The sequence below is a fragment of the Saccoglossus kowalevskii genome, chromosome 21 (genome assembly GCF_978046115.1).
Source record: "Saccoglossus kowalevskii chromosome 21, keSacKowa6.1, whole genome shotgun sequence".
Taxonomy (NCBI): domain Eukaryota; kingdom Metazoa; phylum Hemichordata; class Enteropneusta; family Harrimaniidae; genus Saccoglossus; species Saccoglossus kowalevskii.
In genome coordinates, this window is record NC_140661.1 from 11601028 (window position 1) to 11623256 (window position 22229).

Below are 22229 nucleotides of genomic sequence, written 5' to 3' on the forward strand. Positions count from 1 at the left end.
ATCCACCTGCGGACTTTTAAGGACCAAAGTCCTCTCCACTAAGGCTATAAATAACTGTCATCAGACATAAAAAAGATGAATACTATTGATTTAATGTCATTAGTTTAGACAGTTATAATGACATCTCCAGTTAAGATTACCTAGTTACACAAATATTCAGTCTGAATAAAATCTCACGTAGGTGTAGGCTCAATTTTTCATATTTTATTTTATTTTTTGTTTGTTTTACTTTTTATTCAGTATTTTTATATATTGTATCTTATAGTAGTTAAGGGGGCTCGAAAATCAATACTGTAAACTGACTTAATTTTGCAAGAGGAAAATTAAATTTCATGATTCGGTTGGGGCCCATGACATGGAAAAAAAAGTTCCTGACTGCGAAAATTAAGCATTTTACAGTAGTCAAAAATAAACAAAAATAACAATAAATATGGAAATTTCAACAACAACAACAAATGGAGATTTATACCTACATCTGACTTTAATCAGTTTATACTAGAATGTCTACAGGCAAATCTAGAGCCTACGGAGCTGTATAAAGCCTCATCAGCCAAAACCTTGATCACTAGTTACCCATCAGTAAGCAAGATCAGGGGAAAATGGCTGAAAAAACCTTGATCACTAGTTACCCATCAGTAAGCAAGATCAGGGGAAAATGGCTGAAAAAACCTTGATCACGAGTTACCCATCAGTAAGCAAGATCAGGGGAAAATGGCTGAAAAAACAGTGCAAAATCAATTCAGTATAAATGAAACACAATTGAATCCCTCAAAAAATTGTACAGCAGCAAAATACTGCAGTATACATTCTGAAATCATTCGTCAAAAGCACAACTAAATTTCTATTTCACTTTGTTCCTTAGTGTGACTCTGTCAGCAGACACAGACAAGACAAGTGGTATGGGCATATTGATACAATGATAAAACGGCACATCAAAACCATAATTGAATACTCACTGGCTTTAATGTAATTTTTGTTAGAATTAACAAAATTTTATTCATAAATTCTTAAACCATTATTAATAAATAATAATGCAACTAAGGGTTTACCATTGGGAACTCTGATGACATGAATTCCTTCACTTATTTTTTTATGATGTTGCTGTTATTTTATTTTTCTCAAGCAATTGTGTGTGTAAACATAATTTTTGTTCTTAAAATTGTTTGTGCGATTTCTTTTTCTCCAAAATGTCATCTACAGAGTTTTTAATGGTCCACCCCTCAAATAATTACACCATACTCTTGTCAGGAATATAATAAATACACTATAAATACATTTTTTCAAAATTAACTTGAATACCGTTTGTATCTAATTTACATCTACTGATCTAACTTTATTTTCAACTGGAATTTAATTTTGCAATTTTCGTTAAAGGGATGAAACTGTGTATTTTTTCCCCTATATTTTACATTCAACTCCAACTGCATACAAAAAACCCAAAATCTCTTTTCAGAGAAAATTAATCCCAGCAATAATAAAGTATTTTACAGTGTATTTCTAAATCCTAATTCATTATTTAAAATGGAAAAAACTATCAGGTCCAATATAGGAAGTGTTTGTTAGTAATAGACAATAGGCAATTATTCAAATCCTTATACACTGACCGAATGATTGACAGCATGAATAGCCAAGCCAATCAGTGGATGTATCACATGTGATTTCCTGCAGAAATAAGAGCCAAGACATGGTGTTATTCAAAATATACTTTTAAATGTTTCCAAGTTGTGTCCAACTAGAATAAACTTCTAGAGTTTTATATCAAGCATCTGATGACTCATAAAGGTGGCTCGCTTGCGAACCTGGAAGTTTTGACGGCCATCAAAATATAATCATGCGTATGGCACTAATCAGAATCTGTATTTCTTTGAAATTATGTCAGTTGAGATGATTTTACATATAATAATATTGTCACAAACAAGAAACTACTCAAGTAAACCTCACAACGTCAAAATAGGGGTGCAAATTTTCTTCATCGCTTAAAATAATAAGGGTTCATAAATAACTTTCATATACCATGTATGGTGATATGAAACACGGTTACTAAAAGTAACTGAGTATGAAATGAAGATCTCATGAAAAACGAATTCACACTCTTTGCTAGCGTGGAAAACAATTCCATTCCATGCAAATCAATCCAAAATATTTCTAACCAATAGCATCAGAGAATCCAGTGAACACACGGAAAAGTTAGATTGGGTAAACCGAATTGAGCAAGACGTATCAAAAAATGAAAAACACATTTATTACATGCTTGTTGTATCACTACCTAAAACAATCATAAGTGAAAACTAATTGACATTAGAATTTCTAGAAATGCAGAGGTGTCTACATCATCTCACAATTCATACGACTTCTTCAATTTGAGTGAGATCACATACTGTGGAATACTTTATTTTCGCTGGAATTAGTTTTCGCTGAAAAGGCTTTTAGGGCATTTTGTATGGAATTTATTTTCACTGATTTTTGATGAGTTTAATGTGAATTTTATTTTCATGGAATCATCCCTTCAGCGAAAATAGCGAAAAATAAATTCCAAGCGAAAATAAAGTATTCTACAGTATTCCTCATCTTAAAAATTCTTGATAATGCACATATCCCAAAAGAATTATTGTCTGATAGAGGTATACATATTTTGCAAAATTCTCTACAAGTTATCCATTTATGAAATTTTGGCCCATCGCATACAAAAAAATATGGTAAACATAAGATATTCAACATGCAGAATGGTGCAGAACTAGCACAATGTTACAAGTTATTATTTATTTAGTTAAAGAAAGAAAAATAGCCGATATATCAAAGCAGTTCTGAACAGTATATGAAAGTACAGTACACTACAAACATTATTAACAGCAAATATATTCCTTTTCACCACCAGTTCCCTCCTTTCATCACAAATTCACAAAATAGTCCTGTTTATAGTCTGCACATTCCTTCCAAAGTTTGGGACAAAAATAGCCAAATCTTTTGAGTAAAATCTGAAAATTGACTGAAATTTTGTCTGTTGGCTCCAAAATTCGGGTTCATTTCCAGAAATATTTAAGAATATAAGACAAGCAGCCTATCGGCTGAGATAGCTCCGCTGTTAGCAATGCACATTTCAATTAAAGAACTGAAGACATCATTAGAAAATGAACAATAAGTATAGTATCAAAGCAATCGGACTTACAGTTTTTAACAAGAAGTCGAAAATATCACTTTTTACCAAAAATGACAAAAATATTCACCAAAATTAGAGAATTGAAGATATCATCACAAAATGAACAAATCTGAGAGAGGTCCACATGTAGTACCTATAAATGTAATATCAAAGCAATCAAACTATTGTTTTTTTTATAAGAAGTCGAAAATATCACTTTTTACCAAAAATGACAAAAATATTCACCAAAATTATAGAATCGAAGATATCATCACGAAACGAACAAATCTGAGAAAGGTCTACATGGTAGTATCTAAATATGTAATATCAAAGCAATTGGACTTGCGGTTTTAAACAAGAAGTCGAAAATATCACTTTTTACCAAAAATGATAAAAATATTCACCAAAATTAGAGAATTAAAGATATCATTACAAAATGAACAAATCTGAGAGAGGTCCACATGTAGTACCTATATATAATATTAAAGCAATTGCACTTGCAGTTTTTAACAAGAAGTCGAAAATATCACTTTTTACCAAAAATGACAAAAATATTCACCAAAATTAGAGAATTGAAGATATCAACATGAAATGAACAAACCTAAGAGAGGTCTACCCAAGGTACATATACACCAAGTATCAAAGCATTCAGGCTTGTAGTTTTCAAGAAGAAGTCAAAAAAGTAAAACATTGACACGGACGACGACGGACAATCACTCACATGATAAGCTCCGCTCGACAAAGTCGACAGCGGAGCTAAAAAAAGTGCAAACAAATTTGCGCGTAAAGTCTGGTGGTGAAAGTGTTAACATTGACTTGCTAAATTGATAAAGCTGATACTATAGCGAAAGTGAATGAATTGATGATAAGAGTTCTGGTTTGAGATAATTTGTTTCTTCGACACTCCCTTGGGCTGCCGCGATATCAGCAAGCACCGAGGGATCCCAGCTAAAGTTAACAACAGCCGCTGGAACCTGCAACATATAGAAGAGAAATTGATTTAAGGTAGCGAGACTATTATTTGCATACTTGTTTTCATCTTCTAATTGTGACTAAATGACTACAAATAGACCCGGGAAAGTATATATTTTTAGAATCGTCAGACTTCAAGCTTTTCACAAGTGTATTTTGCATGTCCGTATCTGCATTCTACGACGCGTTACTCAACCAAAGGTGAAAAATTACTTTTTCTGTAAAAAAAATAATTACGCATTTATGCTGGCGATAAGAAGTATTTTTTTCATTTTTCCTAGTTGTTCAATAGTCTGGTAAATTGAATGTGTCTGGTCAGTTTTATTCAAGCAACGCATTTTAAAAAATAGTGTGCTGAATTTCAATTACTGTTTTAGTCGCATTGCCTCCAACTCAAACCACAACTCGTTGGTAAATAATCGATGAAATAGTTTGTCTGGACACATTCAAGTTCCTCTCATTGTCACCTTAAAGCTGTAAAAATTTGGTGTTAATCCGACGATAATAAGTATACGTTATTTTTTGTTAAAGACCTTGTATTTTGAAAAACATAAACTCCTAGAAAACGTCCATGAAGTAACAGCAAAGATTTTCAAGCTTGTTTATCGGCACAATCAATTTGTTTTCCCATCAAAGTTTGTTTTAACATGTGCAGGGACATCCAAATGTGTAAGGCTATTGGAAACCAAAAAAAATAAAGGAATGGGATAGCTATAATTGGATAAATTCGGCATATGAAAACACCAAAATCAATGATTTTTTTCAGTGGCTGTGTGACCTTGTGTCTGACACATTCATATGCAAATGACTAATCTGTGAAATAAACAGGGGCGGAGACAAACCACTCAAATGTTTGGAAACACCAATTGTGTGTCAGATAGCTACTGATAACACATCCTAACATTGCTTTGTCTTGAGTTAATCTTTGAAACTTATAGGCACACAGATTAAACCTGTGTTGTTGATTTTGGAAAACACTACTGAGGCTGCCTTGCTTCCCTTCAGAAAATCTACATTTTAACCAACTTACATGACATTCTATGTTAATTTGACTTTATCACATGAAAGTTTATAGTGCATTTCATCAATTAATAAACAAATGTGAAAATCGTAATTTCCAACACAAATAATAGTCTTGCTACCTTAATATTTGGTTTAGCATCCAAACTCCTCAAGACCATGCGTTACGTGTGAAATTAAAGGTAAAAACACAGATTGAAGCATTGCAATAGTGTCAAAACAGGGTATGGGGTATTTATTGTTATATAATGTACTTTACACATCTGATGATGTTGAATTTTGAGGAAATAAAAGTATTTTAATGCTATATTCCCCTCGGAAAGATCAGTATTTCAACACTGAACTATGAAATTAAAAAAATCAAGTTCAAAACCAAATCATTTGATTTTTTCTGCAGATGTTCGGCATATAAGCCTTTATAAGCTTAGCAACTAATATTTGAGCATTAATATTTCTGGCAATTAATATGGTCAGATTTTAACACAAAACTGAGCAGAACTGAGAATTTATGCACAAAGTTTCATTGAAATGGAATAATTACGGTAGTACTTGAGATATCAGTGTGAAAAATAAAAATTAAATAATTATGCAAATTAGTTGATTGATATGTTCAGATTTTAACCCCAAACTAATCAGATCTGTGCATTGTCCTAGAGCATATATGCACCAAGTTTCATTGAAATGTAATGATTACCAGTTGCAGGGGTTTTTATCAACCAGGCGCAACGCCCTGATACTCTCGGCTGGCACCTTCTACGAATTGCCGATTGAACTTTCAAGTCATAAATATATTTCTTGAGCTGCGCACTTCCGTGCTGCCGTACAACATGAAATCTTTCTCCGTGAAAACTTCCCAGCAACACCAGCTGACAATGTGTCTGGACACCGAATACACTAAAATTAGATACACTGTTAAAACAGCACAGAAACTTTCCGATATGGCGTTTCCAGGTCGATTCGCCCTTCCACACCTAACCTACCTAACCTAACCTACCTCGCCGGTGTTTTCAATTCCTCTTGTTCAATTTTTCTAGAAAAACCCCTGCAATAGTACTTGAAATATCAGCGAAAAAGCTGAAAATTGACTAATTATGCAAATCAAATACTTATGCATGGATATTAGCTATGTAAGTTTCATGAAAATCCAATGAGTAGACATACGACAATCACCCATATGAATATTTTTTTCATGGCCTTATTCATGTGATCTATATATATCCTGACACGTTTCTGGTAGGATAAAACAAATATGGGGCGAGTATATGACAAAACATACTTACCAGTTGACATTCAACTAAGAAAGCGTCTTCATTTGTTATTTTCTGTCCAGTTGATGTACTCAATATAAACGGCATCCAATCATTTTCCAAACTCTGTCTAACAAACTCCATTAAAGCACCGACTTTTTCTCTTGATCGGAAAATCCCTAAAAAAAAATTTATTCATGATTAAGGCAACACAGTCATTTTGCTGTGTCTACTATATAATTTGTTTGTTTACACAAAATTCAGATGTGACACTTCCACTCAATGAATATCATATACATGTATTTTTTTTTTTCTGCCAGGCGACAGTTCCGGACATTCAATGTCACTGTTGTCTCTCCTGACTTTTTTTTTGTATGTGTGAATCGCAAGTGCTAGTACATTTTTGCCACAGAAGTCATATTCATATTTGGGACTACTTGACAGGGTTGTGCGGCCATCTACCTATCAAATAGTAATTTAATGCGCTATCCTGGCGTCAACCTGGCTCGGTCGAACACATGCACCTGTGGACCTTAACCAAGGTTCCCTTAAAGTTGCATTCGTCAGTGGAATTGGCCTTCCCATTGAGGATAGGATTTGGGTCTAACGATCATGATGCGACAACCACTATGCTACAAGTGACCGTTTTTTTTAATTCTATACATCTCATGTGATTTATTATAAACTCTATATTTTAGTAAAATTTTCGGAACATTTTCAGTGGTGTATTTCCTTGTGCAGCAAATAGAAGTTATAAATGAAAACCAAGGGTATTTGGTAGTGGTTATACTACTATTGAAATGGATGCTGAAGCACCAGGGCTTTTTTAAAACACCTATGAGTTGTATAACCTGATTTGCAGTATACTAGTATATTAAAAGCCCAGGTATACTATAAATACGGTCCTAAACAATAGGGATTATTTCCTTGCTTGTCATGCTGTAGTAAACAGCTTCAGTCAAGCTCCAGTAAAGACGTTTTTTCTCAAACTTACAGGTCGATTATGTCATGCCAAAGTGGATGCATGCGACTATGAATATCACAGCAGTGACTGTGTGTAGTATTTATGACAATAAATAGTGTACGAGCTGAGATTTTGGCGGATAAAAGTCAAAAACTCAAACCGGGGAAAGGGACACGCTACTAATCTTGAATAATTAACTACTGTCAATCAAAGTCATGTGATGTTGGACCGCTGAAACAGGATGTGTCATAGGCTGTGCAAGTGATTAACAACACTCATTAGCATAGCCACACCTCCAATTCACACTTGCCCGGGGCAAGTGAATTGGGCCTTTAAGATTTCCACATGGATTCAGCACAATACGACATGACTGAGACGACCTAACCCTTTGAGCACTGAAATTTTATCAACAAAATTAAGTGCACCATTTCGCCTATTTTTATGTACAATTCTAAAACTGTTTTGATAATTTTGAACCAAATAGACATAGTATCATAATTAAAATTTCGAAAAAAATTACTGTAGAATACTTTATTTTCGCTTGGAATTTATTTTCGCTATTTTCACTGAAGGGATGATTCCGTGAAAATAAAATCCAGCGAATATACTTTTTTTCCTATATTTCACATTAAACTCATGAAAAATCAGTGAAAATAAATTCCAAGCAAAACGCCCAAAAAGCCTTTTCAGCGAAAATTAATTCCAGCGAAAATAAAAAAATAAAAGTATTCCACAGTACATGGGTTTAAAATGTTTGAATGGTGAAAAAAGTTGACTTCAGCACTCCAAACTGACCTTGTAGAATAATTCCATTAGGGAACTTCACTCTAATTAAAGTAAAATTGTATTTTCTAATTTCTCTTTGCTCTTCTTTTTCTCTCATGGCTTTTGTTCTCAACACAGCATTCCTTTCTACCATGTCAGTCCTGCAGTACAAAAAAAAAGCATTTATCTATTGAGTTTAAAATATCACACTAAAAAAAAGGAAAATCCATCAAGACAGAGTTATAACCAGAAAATAGAAAGTGCATGACAAAAAACTTTATCAAAATGAAAGATAGTAGTCCGTGGTCTGTAACCACAAACTTACAATTGACTTTTTGTTGATTATTTAAGATTTTTTTGTAATTGACTGGTAATATTCAATCAAACTTGGACTGGTTTCGAGAAATTTGCTTATCAAATGACATTTGTAAAGATGGAGTGGCTGTCTGAGTAAGGTGACACCAAATTGTTATTTTCACTTTTCATCATCCTTGTAAAAGAGTAGCTTACACATGTATATGTTAGTACATTAGTCACAGCATGGTTTTGTACTGGCTCTGTTAGAAGAGCAACTCAAAGGACACTTGCGACCTAAAAAAGAATGTCTACACTAATCTACCGCTAATGATGTACTATAGCTTAATGAACATGCTTTAATTTATTGTAGCAGTGACGGTTTCATTGAGGTTCTTAAGTAAAGGAGTCACAATGCCTTTTACAAATATTGAAAATTCTAGTAGGTTTACGGTATAGAAAATAGTATTGTAGTGAGAAGGGAAAAGTGGCATGTATAGATGTCTTACCCGATGCACCCTCCCTTTCACCAATGTATTACTGTAATGTTGGTAAATCTTAATAAGTAAATAAAAAAAATATAAATGATGCTTTCTAAAACCACAAGTGGACCCTCACCTCAGCTGTTGTTCCCTTTTTATTTCTTCTGCAGTAAGATTGTAAAACTCATCCGGTAAATGAAACTGACTAGCACCGGAACATGGTTCAAATATTTGTGTATTTCTATCCAATATAGGCCTGATGGGCTCAGTGGAGACTAATGATTCATGTACTGCTCGCAGTCTGTCCGTGTCACTACAGTATTCTTGATCAAGAACAAAAAATTCAGCTTCAGAGTCTGAAAGAATAATATATAAATAGAAAAAATTTAGACTTCCAGAATTATTATTAGAAGTCTATCTTTTCTGGTGTACATACCGTAATTGCTTTATCAGAAGTATATCTTTACTAGAAACCTTTGAAAGAACTCCTGTGTCCCAGGAGGTATGCGAGCCATGAAGTGCAAATGAGTAATATTTAAATTAGTTACAATTTTAAGATTAATTAATTATTTTAAACAAGACGCTTCTTGGCTAATAGAGCTCTGCTCTTTGAGATGCACAAAATCTGATAAATAGTACCGGTAATTTAGATATCCGAAAATTGCCTAACTTATGAATTAAGACTGGATTTCAGCCCTGAAATCATGCATGTGGATTATGACCTCATTCACTAATTTTCATTTAAATTTGATGAGTAGTAATGGAGATATTTGTGGAAAACATTTATGCATATTAGATAATGAATATTCATGGATAACAATCATGAAATAATTTGCTCTGGGGATTATCTAAGATAAATTCAAGCTGGAAAGCTTTTGCTAAGAAAGCATATTCACAAATTGTATGGCAAATAGCTCCCTCACAGATCGATCACACACACACTGAAATCTCACAAATAGTGGTCACTGTAGTTTCCATATAACATCATTATTTTTTAAAAGAATGTCTTTTTTCTTCAGCGATAATATAGGTAACGATATTGTAAAGGAAACGCACATTTTATATTTGTATTATTGATTTATTTTCATGGTTATCCCAACGGACAACTAGTTTTCACATGTGGTTATCCCACACAAAATATGGTTGCCAGGAACAACAGGATAACTGTTAATTAGTACCACAACCACAAACTAAACACTGAAACCAACAAGATGTTCTTAAGATAGCAGTGAAACAGGCAGGGTATGTTCACTTACTCTCTGTGCATTTTTTGATTATAAATAATTTTTTTCCTTCAAATTTTTCCCACTCAAGGGAAGTGAAAATATAACAATACATGAATATTTACATCACTATGTACTGTGAAATACTTTATTTTAGCTGGAATTTATTTTTGCTGCAAAAACTTTTAGGGTGTTTAGTATAGAATTTATTTTTCACAGATTTTTGGTGAGTTGAATGTAAGCGATAGGGAAAAAGGTACCTGAGTAAAAATAGCAAAAATTAATACCAAGCAAAAATAAAAATTTTACAATAACTTATCTGATGAGGTGAATGACCAGTCAGACACAGCGACCTGATATTAACATACAAATGTAACTAGGTCATTGACTCATTCATTTCATTCAAAGTTCAACTATCTAGGTCAGACCTTAATTAGGTTAAATAATAACCTAATCACACCTGTACACAGTGACTGTGATTACCCACAATCCTAAGTGGTTTGTACCTTAATTAAGTAAGTTATCCCAATCACACCTGTACGTAGTGTCTGTGATTACCCACAATCCTATGTGGTTTGTACTTTAATGAGGTAAGTTATCCCAATCACACCTGTACACAGTGACTGTGATTACCCACAATCCTAAGTGGTTTGTACCTTAATTAAGTAAGTTATCCCAATCACACCTGTACATAGTGTCTGTGATTACCCACAATCCTATGTGGTTTGTACTTTAATGAGGTAAGTTATCCCAATCACACCTGTACACAGTGACTGTGATTACCCACAATTCTATGTGGTTTGTACTTTAATGAGGTAAGTTTTCCCAATCACACCTGTACATAGTGTCTGTGATTACCCACAATCCTATGTGGTTTGTACTTTAATGAGGTCAGTTATCCCAATCACACCTGTACACAGTGACTGTGATTACCCACAATCCTAAGTGGTTTGTACCTTAATTAAGTAAGTTATCCCAATCACACCTGTACATAGTGTCTGTGATTACCCACAATCCTATGTGGTTTGTACTTTAATGAGGTAAGTTATCCCAATCACACCTGTACATAGTGTCTGTGATTACCCACAATCCTATGTGGTTTGTACTTTAATGAGGTAAGTTATCCCAATCACACCTGTACACAGTGACTGTGATTACCCACAATTCTATGTGGTTTGTACTTTAATGAGGTAAGTTTTCCCAATCACACCTGTACATAGTGTCTGTGATTACCCACAATCCTATGTGGTTTGTACTTTAATGAGGTAAGTTATCCCAATCACACCTGTACACAGTGACTGTGATTACCCACAATTCTATGTGGTTTGTACTTTAATGAGGTAAGTTTTCCCAATCACACCTGTACACAGTGACTGTGATTACCCACAATTCTATGTGGTTTGTACTTTAATGAGGTAAGTTATCCCAATCACACCTGTACACAGTGACTGTGATTACGCACAATCCTATGTGGTTTGTACCTTAATGAGGTACGTTTTCCCAATCACACCTGTACATAGTGTCTGTGATTACGCACAATCCTATGTGGTTTGTACCTTAATGAGGTAAGTTTTCCCAATCACACCTGTACATAGTGTCTGTGATTACCCACAATCCTATGTGGTTTGTACCTTAATGAGGTAAGTTATCCCAATCACACCTGTACACAGTGACTGTGATTACCCACAATCCTATGTGGTTTGTACCTTAATGAGGTAAGTTTTCCCAATCACACCTGTACATAGTGTCTGTAATTACCCACAATTCTATGTGGTTTGTACCTTAATGAGGTACGTTTTCCCAATCACACCTGTACATAGTGTCTGTGACTACCCACAATCCTATGTGGTTTGTACTTTAATGAGGTAAGTTATCCCAATCACACCTGTACATAGTGTCTGTAATTACCCACAATCCTATGTGGTTTGTACCTTAATGAGGTAAGTTTTCCCAATCACACCTGTACATAGTGTCTGTAATTACCCACAATTCTATGTGGTTTGTACTTTAATGAGGTAAGTTATCCCAATCACACCTGTACACAGTGACTGTGATTACCCACAATTCTATGTGGTTTGTACTTTAATGAGGTAAGTTATCCCAATCACACCTGTACACAGTGACTGTGATTACGCACAATCCTATGTGGTTTGTACTTTAATGAGGTAAGTTATCCCAATCACACCTGTACACAGTGACTGTGATTACCCACAATCCTATGTGGTTTGTACTTTAATGAGGTAAGTTATCCCAATCACACCTGTACACAGTGACTGTGATTACCCACAATCCTATGTGGTTTGTACTTTAATGAGGTAAGTTATCCCAATCACACCTGTACATAGTGTCTGTGACTACCTACAATCCTATGTGGTTTGTACCTTAATGAGGTAAGTTATCCCAATCACACCTGTACACAGTGACTGTGATTACCCACAATCCTAAGTGGTTTGTACCTTAATTAAGTAAGTTATCCCAATCACACCTGTACATAGTGTCTGTGATTACCCACAATCCTATGTGGTTTGTACTTTAATGAGGTAAGTTATCCCAATCACACCTGTACACAGTGACTGTGATTACCCACAATTCTATGTGGTTTGTACTTTAATGAGGTAAGTTTTCCCAATCACACCTGTACATAGTGTCTGTGATTACCCACAATCCTATGTGGTTTGTACTTTAATGAGGTCAGTTATCCCAATCACACCTGTACACAGTGACTGTGATTACCCACAATCCTAAGTGGTTTGTACCTTAATTAAGTAAGTTATCCCAATCACACCTGTACATAGTGTCTGTGATTACCCACAATCCTATGTGGTTTGTACTTTAATGAGGTAAGTTATCCCAATCACACCTGTACATAGTGTCTGTGATTACCCACAATCCTATGTGGTTTGTACTTTAATGAGGTAAGTTATCCCAATCACACCTGTACACAGTGACTGTGATTACCCACAATTCTATGTGGTTTGTACTTTAATGAGGTAAGTTTTCCCAATCACACCTGTACATAGTGTCTGTGATTACCCACAATCCTATGTGGTTTGTACTTTAATGAGGTAAGTTATCCCAATCACACCTGTACACAGTGACTGTGATTACCCACAATTCTATGTGGTTTGTACTTTAATGAGGTAAGTTTTCCCAATCACACCTGTACACAGTGACTGTGATTACCCACAATTCTATGTGGTTTGTACTTTAATGAGGTAAGTTATCCCAATCACACCTGTACACAGTGACTGTGATTACGCACAATCCTATGTGGTTTGTACCTTAATGAGGTACGTTTTCCCAATCACACCTGTACATAGTGTCTGTGATTACGCACAATCCTATGTGGTTTGTACCTTAATGAGGTAAGTTTTCCCAATCACACCTGTACATAGTGTCTGTGATTACCCACAATCCTATGTGGTTTGTACCTTAATGAGGTAAGTTATCCCAATCACACCTGTACACAGTGACTGTGATTACCCACAATCCTATGTGGTTTGTACCTTAATGAGGTAAGTTTTCCCAATCACACCTGTACATAGTGTCTGTAATTACCCACAATTCTATGTGGTTTGTACCTTAATGAGGTACGTTTTCCCAATCACACCTGTACATAGTGTCTGTGACTACCCACAATCCTATGTGGTTTGTACTTTAATGAGGTAAGTTATCCCAATCACACCTGTACATAGTGTCTGTAATTACCCACAATCCTATGTGGTTTGTACCTTAATGAGGTAAGTTTTCCCAATCACACCTGTACATAGTGTCTGTAATTACCCACAATTCTATGTGGTTTGTACTTTAATGAGGTAAGTTATCCCAATCACACCTGTACACAGTGACTGTGATTACCCACAATTCTATGTGGTTTGTACTTTAATGAGGTAAGTTATCCCAATCACACCTGTACACAGTGACTGTGATTACGCACAATCCTATGTGGTTTGTACTTTAATGAGGTAAGTTATCCCAATCACACCTGTACACAGTGACTGTGATTACCCACAATCCTATGTGGTTTGTACTTTAATGAGGTAAGTTATCCCAATCACACCTGTACACAGTGACTGTGATTACCCACAATCCTATGTGGTTTGTACTTTAATGAGGTAAGTTATCCCAATCACACCTGTACATAGTGTCTGTGACTACCTACAATCCTATGTGGTTTGTACCTTAATGAGGTAAGTTATCCCAATCACACCTGTACATAGTGTCTGTAATTACCCACAATCCTATGTGGTTTGTACCTTAATGAGGTAAGTTTTCCCAATCACACCTGTACATAGTGTCTGTAATTACCCACAATTCTATGTGGTTTGTACTTTAATGAGGTAAGTTATCCCAATCACACCTGTACACAGTGACTGTGATTACCCACAATTCTATGTGGTTTGTACTTTAATGAGGTAAGTTATCCCAATCACACCTGTACATAGTGTCTGTGATTACCCACAATCCTATGTGGTTTGTACTTTAATGAGGTAAGTTATCCCAATCACACCTGTACACAGTGACTGTGATTACCCACAATCCTATGTGGTTTGTACTTTAATGAGGTAAGTTATCCCAATCACACCTGTACACAGTGACTGTGATTACCCACAATCCTATGTGGTTTGTACTTTAATGAGGCAAGTTATTCCAATCACACCTGTACACAGTGACTGTGATTACCCACAATTCTATGTGGTTTGTACCTTAATGAGGTAAGTTTTCCCAATCACACCTGTACATAGTGTCTGTGATTACCCATAATTCTATGTGGTTTGTACTTTAATGAGGTAAGTTATCCCAATCACACCTGTACACAGTGACTGTGATTACGCACAATCCTATGTGGTTTGTACCTTAATGAGGTAAGTTTTCCCAATCACACCTGTACATAGTGTCTGTGATTACGCACAATCCTATGTGGTTTGTACCTTAATGAGGTACGTTTTCCCAATCACACCTGTACATAGTGTCTGTGATTACGCACAATCGTATGTGGTTTGTACCTTAATGAGGTAAGTTTTCCCAATCACACCTGTACATAGTGTCTGTGATTATGCACAATCCTATGTGGTTTGTACCTTAATGAGGTACGTTTTCCCAATCACACCTGTACATAGTGTCTGTGATTACCCACAATGCTATGTGGTTCCATTCTGAAAATGTACATTTTTGTTTTCTTCTTTCTTCCGAATTTTTGAATAGTTTGATGTTTAGTGGTAGTAAGTACATAGTGTTTGTTGTTGACAGTAAACCAAAACTTTCTAATCAAGCTGTCTAACCCTTAGATAACTAAGAAAATCCCCAGCACCTGATTGTGTCTTTGAATGGATGAAACAAAGAAATCTACATGTTAGCTGGCAGATGATGAGGGTGAGCACTTATGTGATTATATTCCCCAAAGATTTACAGCATTTTTATAGCACCTGTAAATTGCCAGACTGGTAAATCTGATCACACACTGCGAAAGAAATTTGACCTTTTTAACATTAATCTAAAATCAAACTTAATTTAAAACTTAAGATTGTCCGAGCGACTAATGAAGATCGGCTGTTTAACATGCATGACATGAAAACAATGTGATCCACAGTGTTGAAGTTTATAAGACTCACAGATAATAAATTTGATTGTACATCTGTGGTTTGCAGTTTGATTTATGCCAGAGCACTTATGCAACATGTTTAATATAAATCAGTTTTTTCGAGATATCAGAAATTACCTTTTCAACGCTAAGCTAATCACTTCTATAGATCCATGTATTAAGTTTCTTTGAAATATGCTAACTGGTTACTGAGATTAACTGAGGAAAAGCTAAACATAGGCCAATTTATGCAATTTCGACAACTAATTGATATACACAACCAAGTTTCATTGAAATGTGATTATTAGTATTTGAATTATCAGTGAAAAAGCCAAAAATTTACCCATTAATATACAAATTAGATAATTATTAAGTGGTTTTTGTTCCCAATGTTTTTGTTGTTTATTGCATACATTTTAGAAGCACTCTGCAATTTAGTTGTCTTCATTTACAACTACATGTAGTTGTATTTTGTATTCTGTTTAGGAACTTTATAAACTTAAACACAATACTTAATGAAAGATTGTACAAAATGAAGGAATTAGCGTTCAGACAAGGACCAGGCCAGGAATAACATGCATCATATAAGTAAGTACAGTAAGTATACAGAAAAGAAGTACATTAAATATAAAAACAAAAGAAACGCTTTATTTGAACTCACCTTGATGTGGCATCATTTGTCTTGTAAAACCCACTGACTGCAGAAATTCCTCGCTACCTTCAATACAAGCTACCTTATCTTGAAATGCTTTGTTCTGTATTCTGATCTTTGTGTATTTTTCTTCACCAGGATGACTGATGATATTGTCAAGATACCTAGACAGGTACACAGGGCATGACAAGTTACTTTTATTGATTTTGAAAAATGGAAAGTATGATGAATTATAGATTATTCGCTGAATAAATTGTTCCATCAAACAAAGAAAAATTTCAACCGAAGATACCAGTACCCAAACTGGTTTCCATGGTAACTTTCAAACAGCTAGACACCAAGAATAATTTAGCAAGTTTACAGAAAATCCTTGCATTAAAAGTTAGCTGCAACAATTTAACTCATTGAACACCAACATTAACAGAAAGAGCAAGTTGGGTTACCCAAGTTATTTTGAATCTCATTATAATCATAAAATTTGAAGAATATATATATACAGTGTGGGGACAAGGTTGCATTAAAGTGATTGAAATTAAATTATTCGTTCAACTCTTTCCCGCTACTGTCAACTTTTGGCAGCATTTACAAAACAGTTTACTCTAGAGTCTGCTCTTTCCCATGTAAAATGTTTGCATCTTTTAATTAAAATCTACTAGTAGTCTCAGAATGTCCAAATTAAAACTAAAAGCAATGGAAATAAAAAAACACATTGAATTTTGAAAAACAAATGAATAGATATTTATTTTTCTCATATAATAAATGTACTACTGGTATATTTGTTTTATTAGAATTTGGTATTTCAGAAGCATCCAATTCCTAGGCCAACTTTTTTAGAAATGCCTTAGTCATGAATGATATTTAAAAACATTTTGAATGCCCTTTTTGAACATCCTATGGGATTCAAGGAATATTAAAGAAATTGACCCGTAATCTGTAACCGGTAATCTGTTAGACAAACAAGCATATGCACCACCATGTTAGTCTATTACTACGTTCACGTACGTTACGGGATCTCAGCAGATGCCAAAATTTTTAATCCTTTGTGTTTGCAGAGGAATTACAGCAGTTGCGTTCACGTTATTCGGGACCCATTTAGAACTCCTCGGCTCAATCCGAAATCACGCCCTCATTCGATGATCTGTTATTTGGCCCAAACATGGAAAACGATACACATATGATGATAATAATAATTGCTATACTGAAATTATATCCATTTGTTGATATGGTATTTATTACGAGTCATCGTACACATGAACACATGATTCGAAAAACGATTATTTTTTTCATGTCAATTTAGCATTGCAAGAAAATAGCGGTTGCAGCAGCACAGAAATATGCTTTGCATTGATTTCATTCATTACTACAGCAACCGACCATATACTAGTATATCTGCATTTCTTGTCATCGTCATTTCATACTAGTATGATTCAGCATATGTTCTCTTAAATTTACCACAAAGGGCGCGATTTTGACTCATGCTGAGCGTTCAGGCAGCAAAACTCGGCATGTGCTGAGTTTCGGTTCCAAGCATCTATCGGGATCGAGATTTTTTCGGCACATGTCGACTCGGCCCCGACCGTTCACACATAAGTTTCGGCAAGTGTCAACTCGATCTTGAGTCTCGGCAAGTGCTGAGATCTCTAACATGAACGCCACTTATATGAAAAATTTCAGATAAAATACTTACTTGCATATCGTGTCAATTCCTACTTTCATTTTTTCTCTGTCTTTGTTCAGTGAATGTATCATTGCACAGGAGGCCTGGATAGGGTCTTCAGCTAATTTCTAAGAAGAAAAAAAAAGGGGGGGGGGTAATTAAAAGTACAAGATCATGATGCATACACTGACCGTGTCAATATGCCAGATGCAACCATGTGTGATGGATACAATCATATACTGTGGCTATATCGATATGATGGATGAAACCAATAACAACAATGACGCGTATTGTCTAAATACCCAGGTATCTAATGGTAATCTTAAGCTTCACCCTGAGCACCACCCTAAGCTTTTAAACTGCAAATTCAATCAGGGAAGTCAGGAAACACCATGACAATTTTTTAAGCAGTGAGCCTTTTGTTTCGAGTCTTCAAGACTTTTGCAAAATTTTAACCTGAAATTGCAACAAGTTTTAAACATCATGAAGTAACACCTATAGTCAAAGTAGATACTTACAAGTAAGAGGCATTCCTTGATATGTGATTCTATTTGTGACCTCGGAACACGTTGTGGACTGAGTGAACAATAGAATTGTACTTTCTCCACTGACAATAGTGGTGCACTCTCGAGCTTTGTTTCTCCTGGACCAGACTGAAAAATATAACACCAATATTCAGAACACTCATAAAATATTGAATCAAGTTTTGAGTTCACTGGTCACTAGATTACTGAATAATGCCAGAGTAGCATTTTATTGATTTCATTGCATACAAGTGCATGTGTATACACATCAACATCTTGAGTGTGCTTATATCAGAGCTTTTTTTCAGTCATTTTCTTTTTTGTATTTTTTTGCTTTTTAATCACTTGATTCACAAATAATAGTCATTTTTGATGAAATGTAAATGGCCAACAACAAGAAGCTGACAGTATTTTACATGTTTGCCACAATCACAATTAATTTTTATTTTGGGCCTAATATACAATATGGTACATGGTAAGAAGAGAGGTTATGACAATATGGATGAAGCCATGTGATATTTTGGATGCAGTGTGTCGGTGAACACATTGGATTATGATTTATCTTAACTAAAAGCTTCATTCTTGTAGCGCACAGCTGATTCATATTTTGAATTAATAGTGATATTCAGTGCCAAGTTAAATTTCTTGCCATTTAGGGTAGAGGTTCATCATCAGAGATCATACAAGTGAAATTTCTCAGTAAGACCTAGAATATATTAAGGTTCTATAAGTAATTACTGAAAGCAAGATGAAGACCCTTTATCCATATACAGTGTCATTGTCTACAAAACAAACCTGTTGCCGAGACAGAGCTGCAGCAGCTTCTGCGGCAGCTTTTTCTTGCTCCATTTCTCGTCTCACTGAAAATAAAAATTTATGTTAGTTCACATGAGAAGCTAAGAGCACAGTTATGGCATTAAATTACATAATTGCACTCGCCAAAAAAAAACTATATGTAGATTTTGTTGTATGCATGCAGACTTTTAACAAATGAGACATTACAAAACAAAAACTTGTGGACATAGAACAAAGTTGTATTGATGTAGTACTGATAGCTTCATACTACTAATAGCATTTGTTTCAGATAAAATCACTCAGCATTACACCAGGAAGACATTCAATTTGAAAAAACTAAAATAGAGACAGCCAAACTTTCATAACCATGACAAACACCATAAATCTCATATTCAATATGCTGTTATCTACCTTGTGCTTGTATCGCTTTCCTAGATGCACTAATTGGTTCCTGTTTTTTTTGGTCAATTCTTGTCAGTGCAGCTTCACCAGCCTTCATGGCACCGGCTGATTTTGGAGGTGGTGGTTGCTTTGCGACAGGCTGTGATGTAATGACACCCTGTGAACTAAATCATGGTATCAAGATCAATTTGACATGTACATACAAGGACTCGCATGCAAATTTCATAAATGGGTGAACAGATTGAGCATGGCAGCGAGGACCCACTGACATTATGTACGGATTTCTGAGTTGTTGCATGTAACACGATTAAAAAAACGTAAAGGGAACACAAATTCTGCAGTTTTTGTCAGAGAATATTTCACGAATTCACATTTAAAAACAATTTAAATCAATATTTGTGAGTGTTGATGGCAGTAGAATCCATGCAGCCAATCAACAAGCATATTGTGCAATGACGTAATTTGAAAATGTTCTAATGTTATGCCATTGGTCAATAGCATCCTCTCATTTCAGTTTGAATTGTGATATTCATAAACAATTATAATCAGGAAAAATATTGATTTTTGTTGTTGATACATTGATAATTAAAATATACATTTTTATAAATCAAAATGAATGATTGAATTCAAGTTGACCAATCCAGAAATGGTATTGTTAATTAATATTAATGAGACAGTTCAAAATCATCTAATCATGCAGCAAGCACCTCAATTTGAATAGGAGGGCAGTTGCAGCTGCTATGACATATGAAAGAATGCGCATACATTATGGGCATCGACATTATTAAGCTATTAAGCCAATCACTATTAAATATTTGAATTTGGATGAAAACTGATGACCCACTGATTTTTATAAATATGTTTATAAGCAAAGCCCCATACAAACAGTTATGTTTTATAACTTTCAGTTAGTTGAAAACAACTTGACCAATCACAATACACTAATGAATGTATAACAGAAAGTGGGCCAATAATTAACTGAAAAAACATCATGGGTCAAAAGATTTGTGGGTAGTGGGTGTTACCTAATGGCTTCTACAGCCTATTTAGAAGTTTATTTTTTTTATTTGAATGAAGCATAAGGGTCTTTCAGGGTAAATACTTTTTAAAATTCTATGAAAAACATTTATTCTTTTATGAAATTCATCGTAGATTTTCCAAATTTTTTGTTTATTCAGCTGAACATTAATATTGGGTAGTACAGTGCAGATAATAGGTCTGTTCAAGGAGCTCAATGGTAAGTTATATTTCAAGACCTCGCATACAGACATTTTAATTAATTAATACTCAATTGCCACAGTCGTAGCAAGGTTATGTTTGGTAAGTTCACATGCACGGAATATAATAATAACTTTATTACACAACTAAATCATCAGAGGATTTAGTAAGGTAAAAAGAATAACAAGACATAAATAAAATGTAATGAAAACTAACAATAAAACTGAAAAAATAAAGAAATATAAAAATAATAATTTCAATGTTCTTGGAACTTTTAATCAGGAGATGTATAGATACTAGTAGTATCTTTAAGGTATAGTGAAGGGGCTTTTGCATTTTTCATTACCTCAAGAAAAATATCATCTGGTAAAAATTAGACTTGAGATCACAATCTTCAAAAAGTCTTTTCCTTTCACTTTTAAAAGAAGGACATTTAAGGAGAATTTATGTTACATCTTTTACATGTTCTGTCATCTAAAAAAATATTTGGTTTGTTCCTTCTCTCTAGTTCAATCTCTAGATTGTGATCAATGAGTCTAAATTTACTTAACAATTTTCGAAGGTTGAAATTATTTATATTTTTCAGATAATTTTTAAACTCAAAATTGTTTTTAATAATGTGTGTAAAACAGTGTTTGTTGACTTGAGATTCAAACATGACCACAATGTATCATTTGCCTTAATTTGATTGGTGAAGTGTAGTTGCTACCATTTTCAAGTTATTGTTCACAGGCCTGCAAAGTGATTTAATTTACAAAACAAGCCAGCTGACGTCAGGGCTTACGTATTATCAACCAACATCAGTGTTTGTTTTCCAGATTATTTAAAGCAACTGTCTGAATTTTCACAAATTAGCAAAAATACATATAAATATATATATATATATATATATATATATATATATATATATATATATATATATATATATATATATATATATATATATATATATATATATATATATTATAATATTGTACATCACGTTATGCTTGCGTATATTATTACGTCTGGTCTTTGGATCCCGCATACCGGTGTATCTGAACACTGAACCATAGCAATATAGACTAAAATATAGAGCTTCACGGTTGCCCTTACCTGGTTGACGGACTTTCATCGGATAAACTGTGCCCAGTACCAGCCTTTTTAAATTTAAAGTCGAGTTTCTTCTTTTCAAAGAACTTCTTCATTTTACATCGATTATTTGAAAACAAATCACAAGTAAAATCGATAAAGTCTGTATATTTCCTATCAAATAAATATTTTGATTCAGCTTACCACCATTTTGGATTTTGGGCCC

The 22229-nt window shown here is 34.4% G+C and overlaps 1 protein-coding gene across 1 annotated transcript; it reads right to left on the reverse strand.

The window, feature by feature from the left end:
• Nucleotides 1-189: 189 nt before the first annotated feature.
• On the reverse strand, nt 190-22229 carry LOC102807625 (UBX domain-containing protein 6-like). The gene is made up of 10 exons (XM_085495200.1): nt 22028-22229; nt 19724-19878; nt 19313-19377; nt 18512-18646; nt 18024-18121; nt 16346-16500; nt 9017-9236; nt 8135-8265; nt 6409-6554; nt 190-4110 (listed from the first exon to the last, which is right to left on the reverse strand). Exons 1-10 carry the CDS (start codon nt 22117-22119, stop codon nt 3976-3978), a joined length of 1332 nt encoding a protein of 443 aa, XP_085351326.1. The 5' UTR covers nt 22120-22229; the 3' UTR covers nt 190-3975.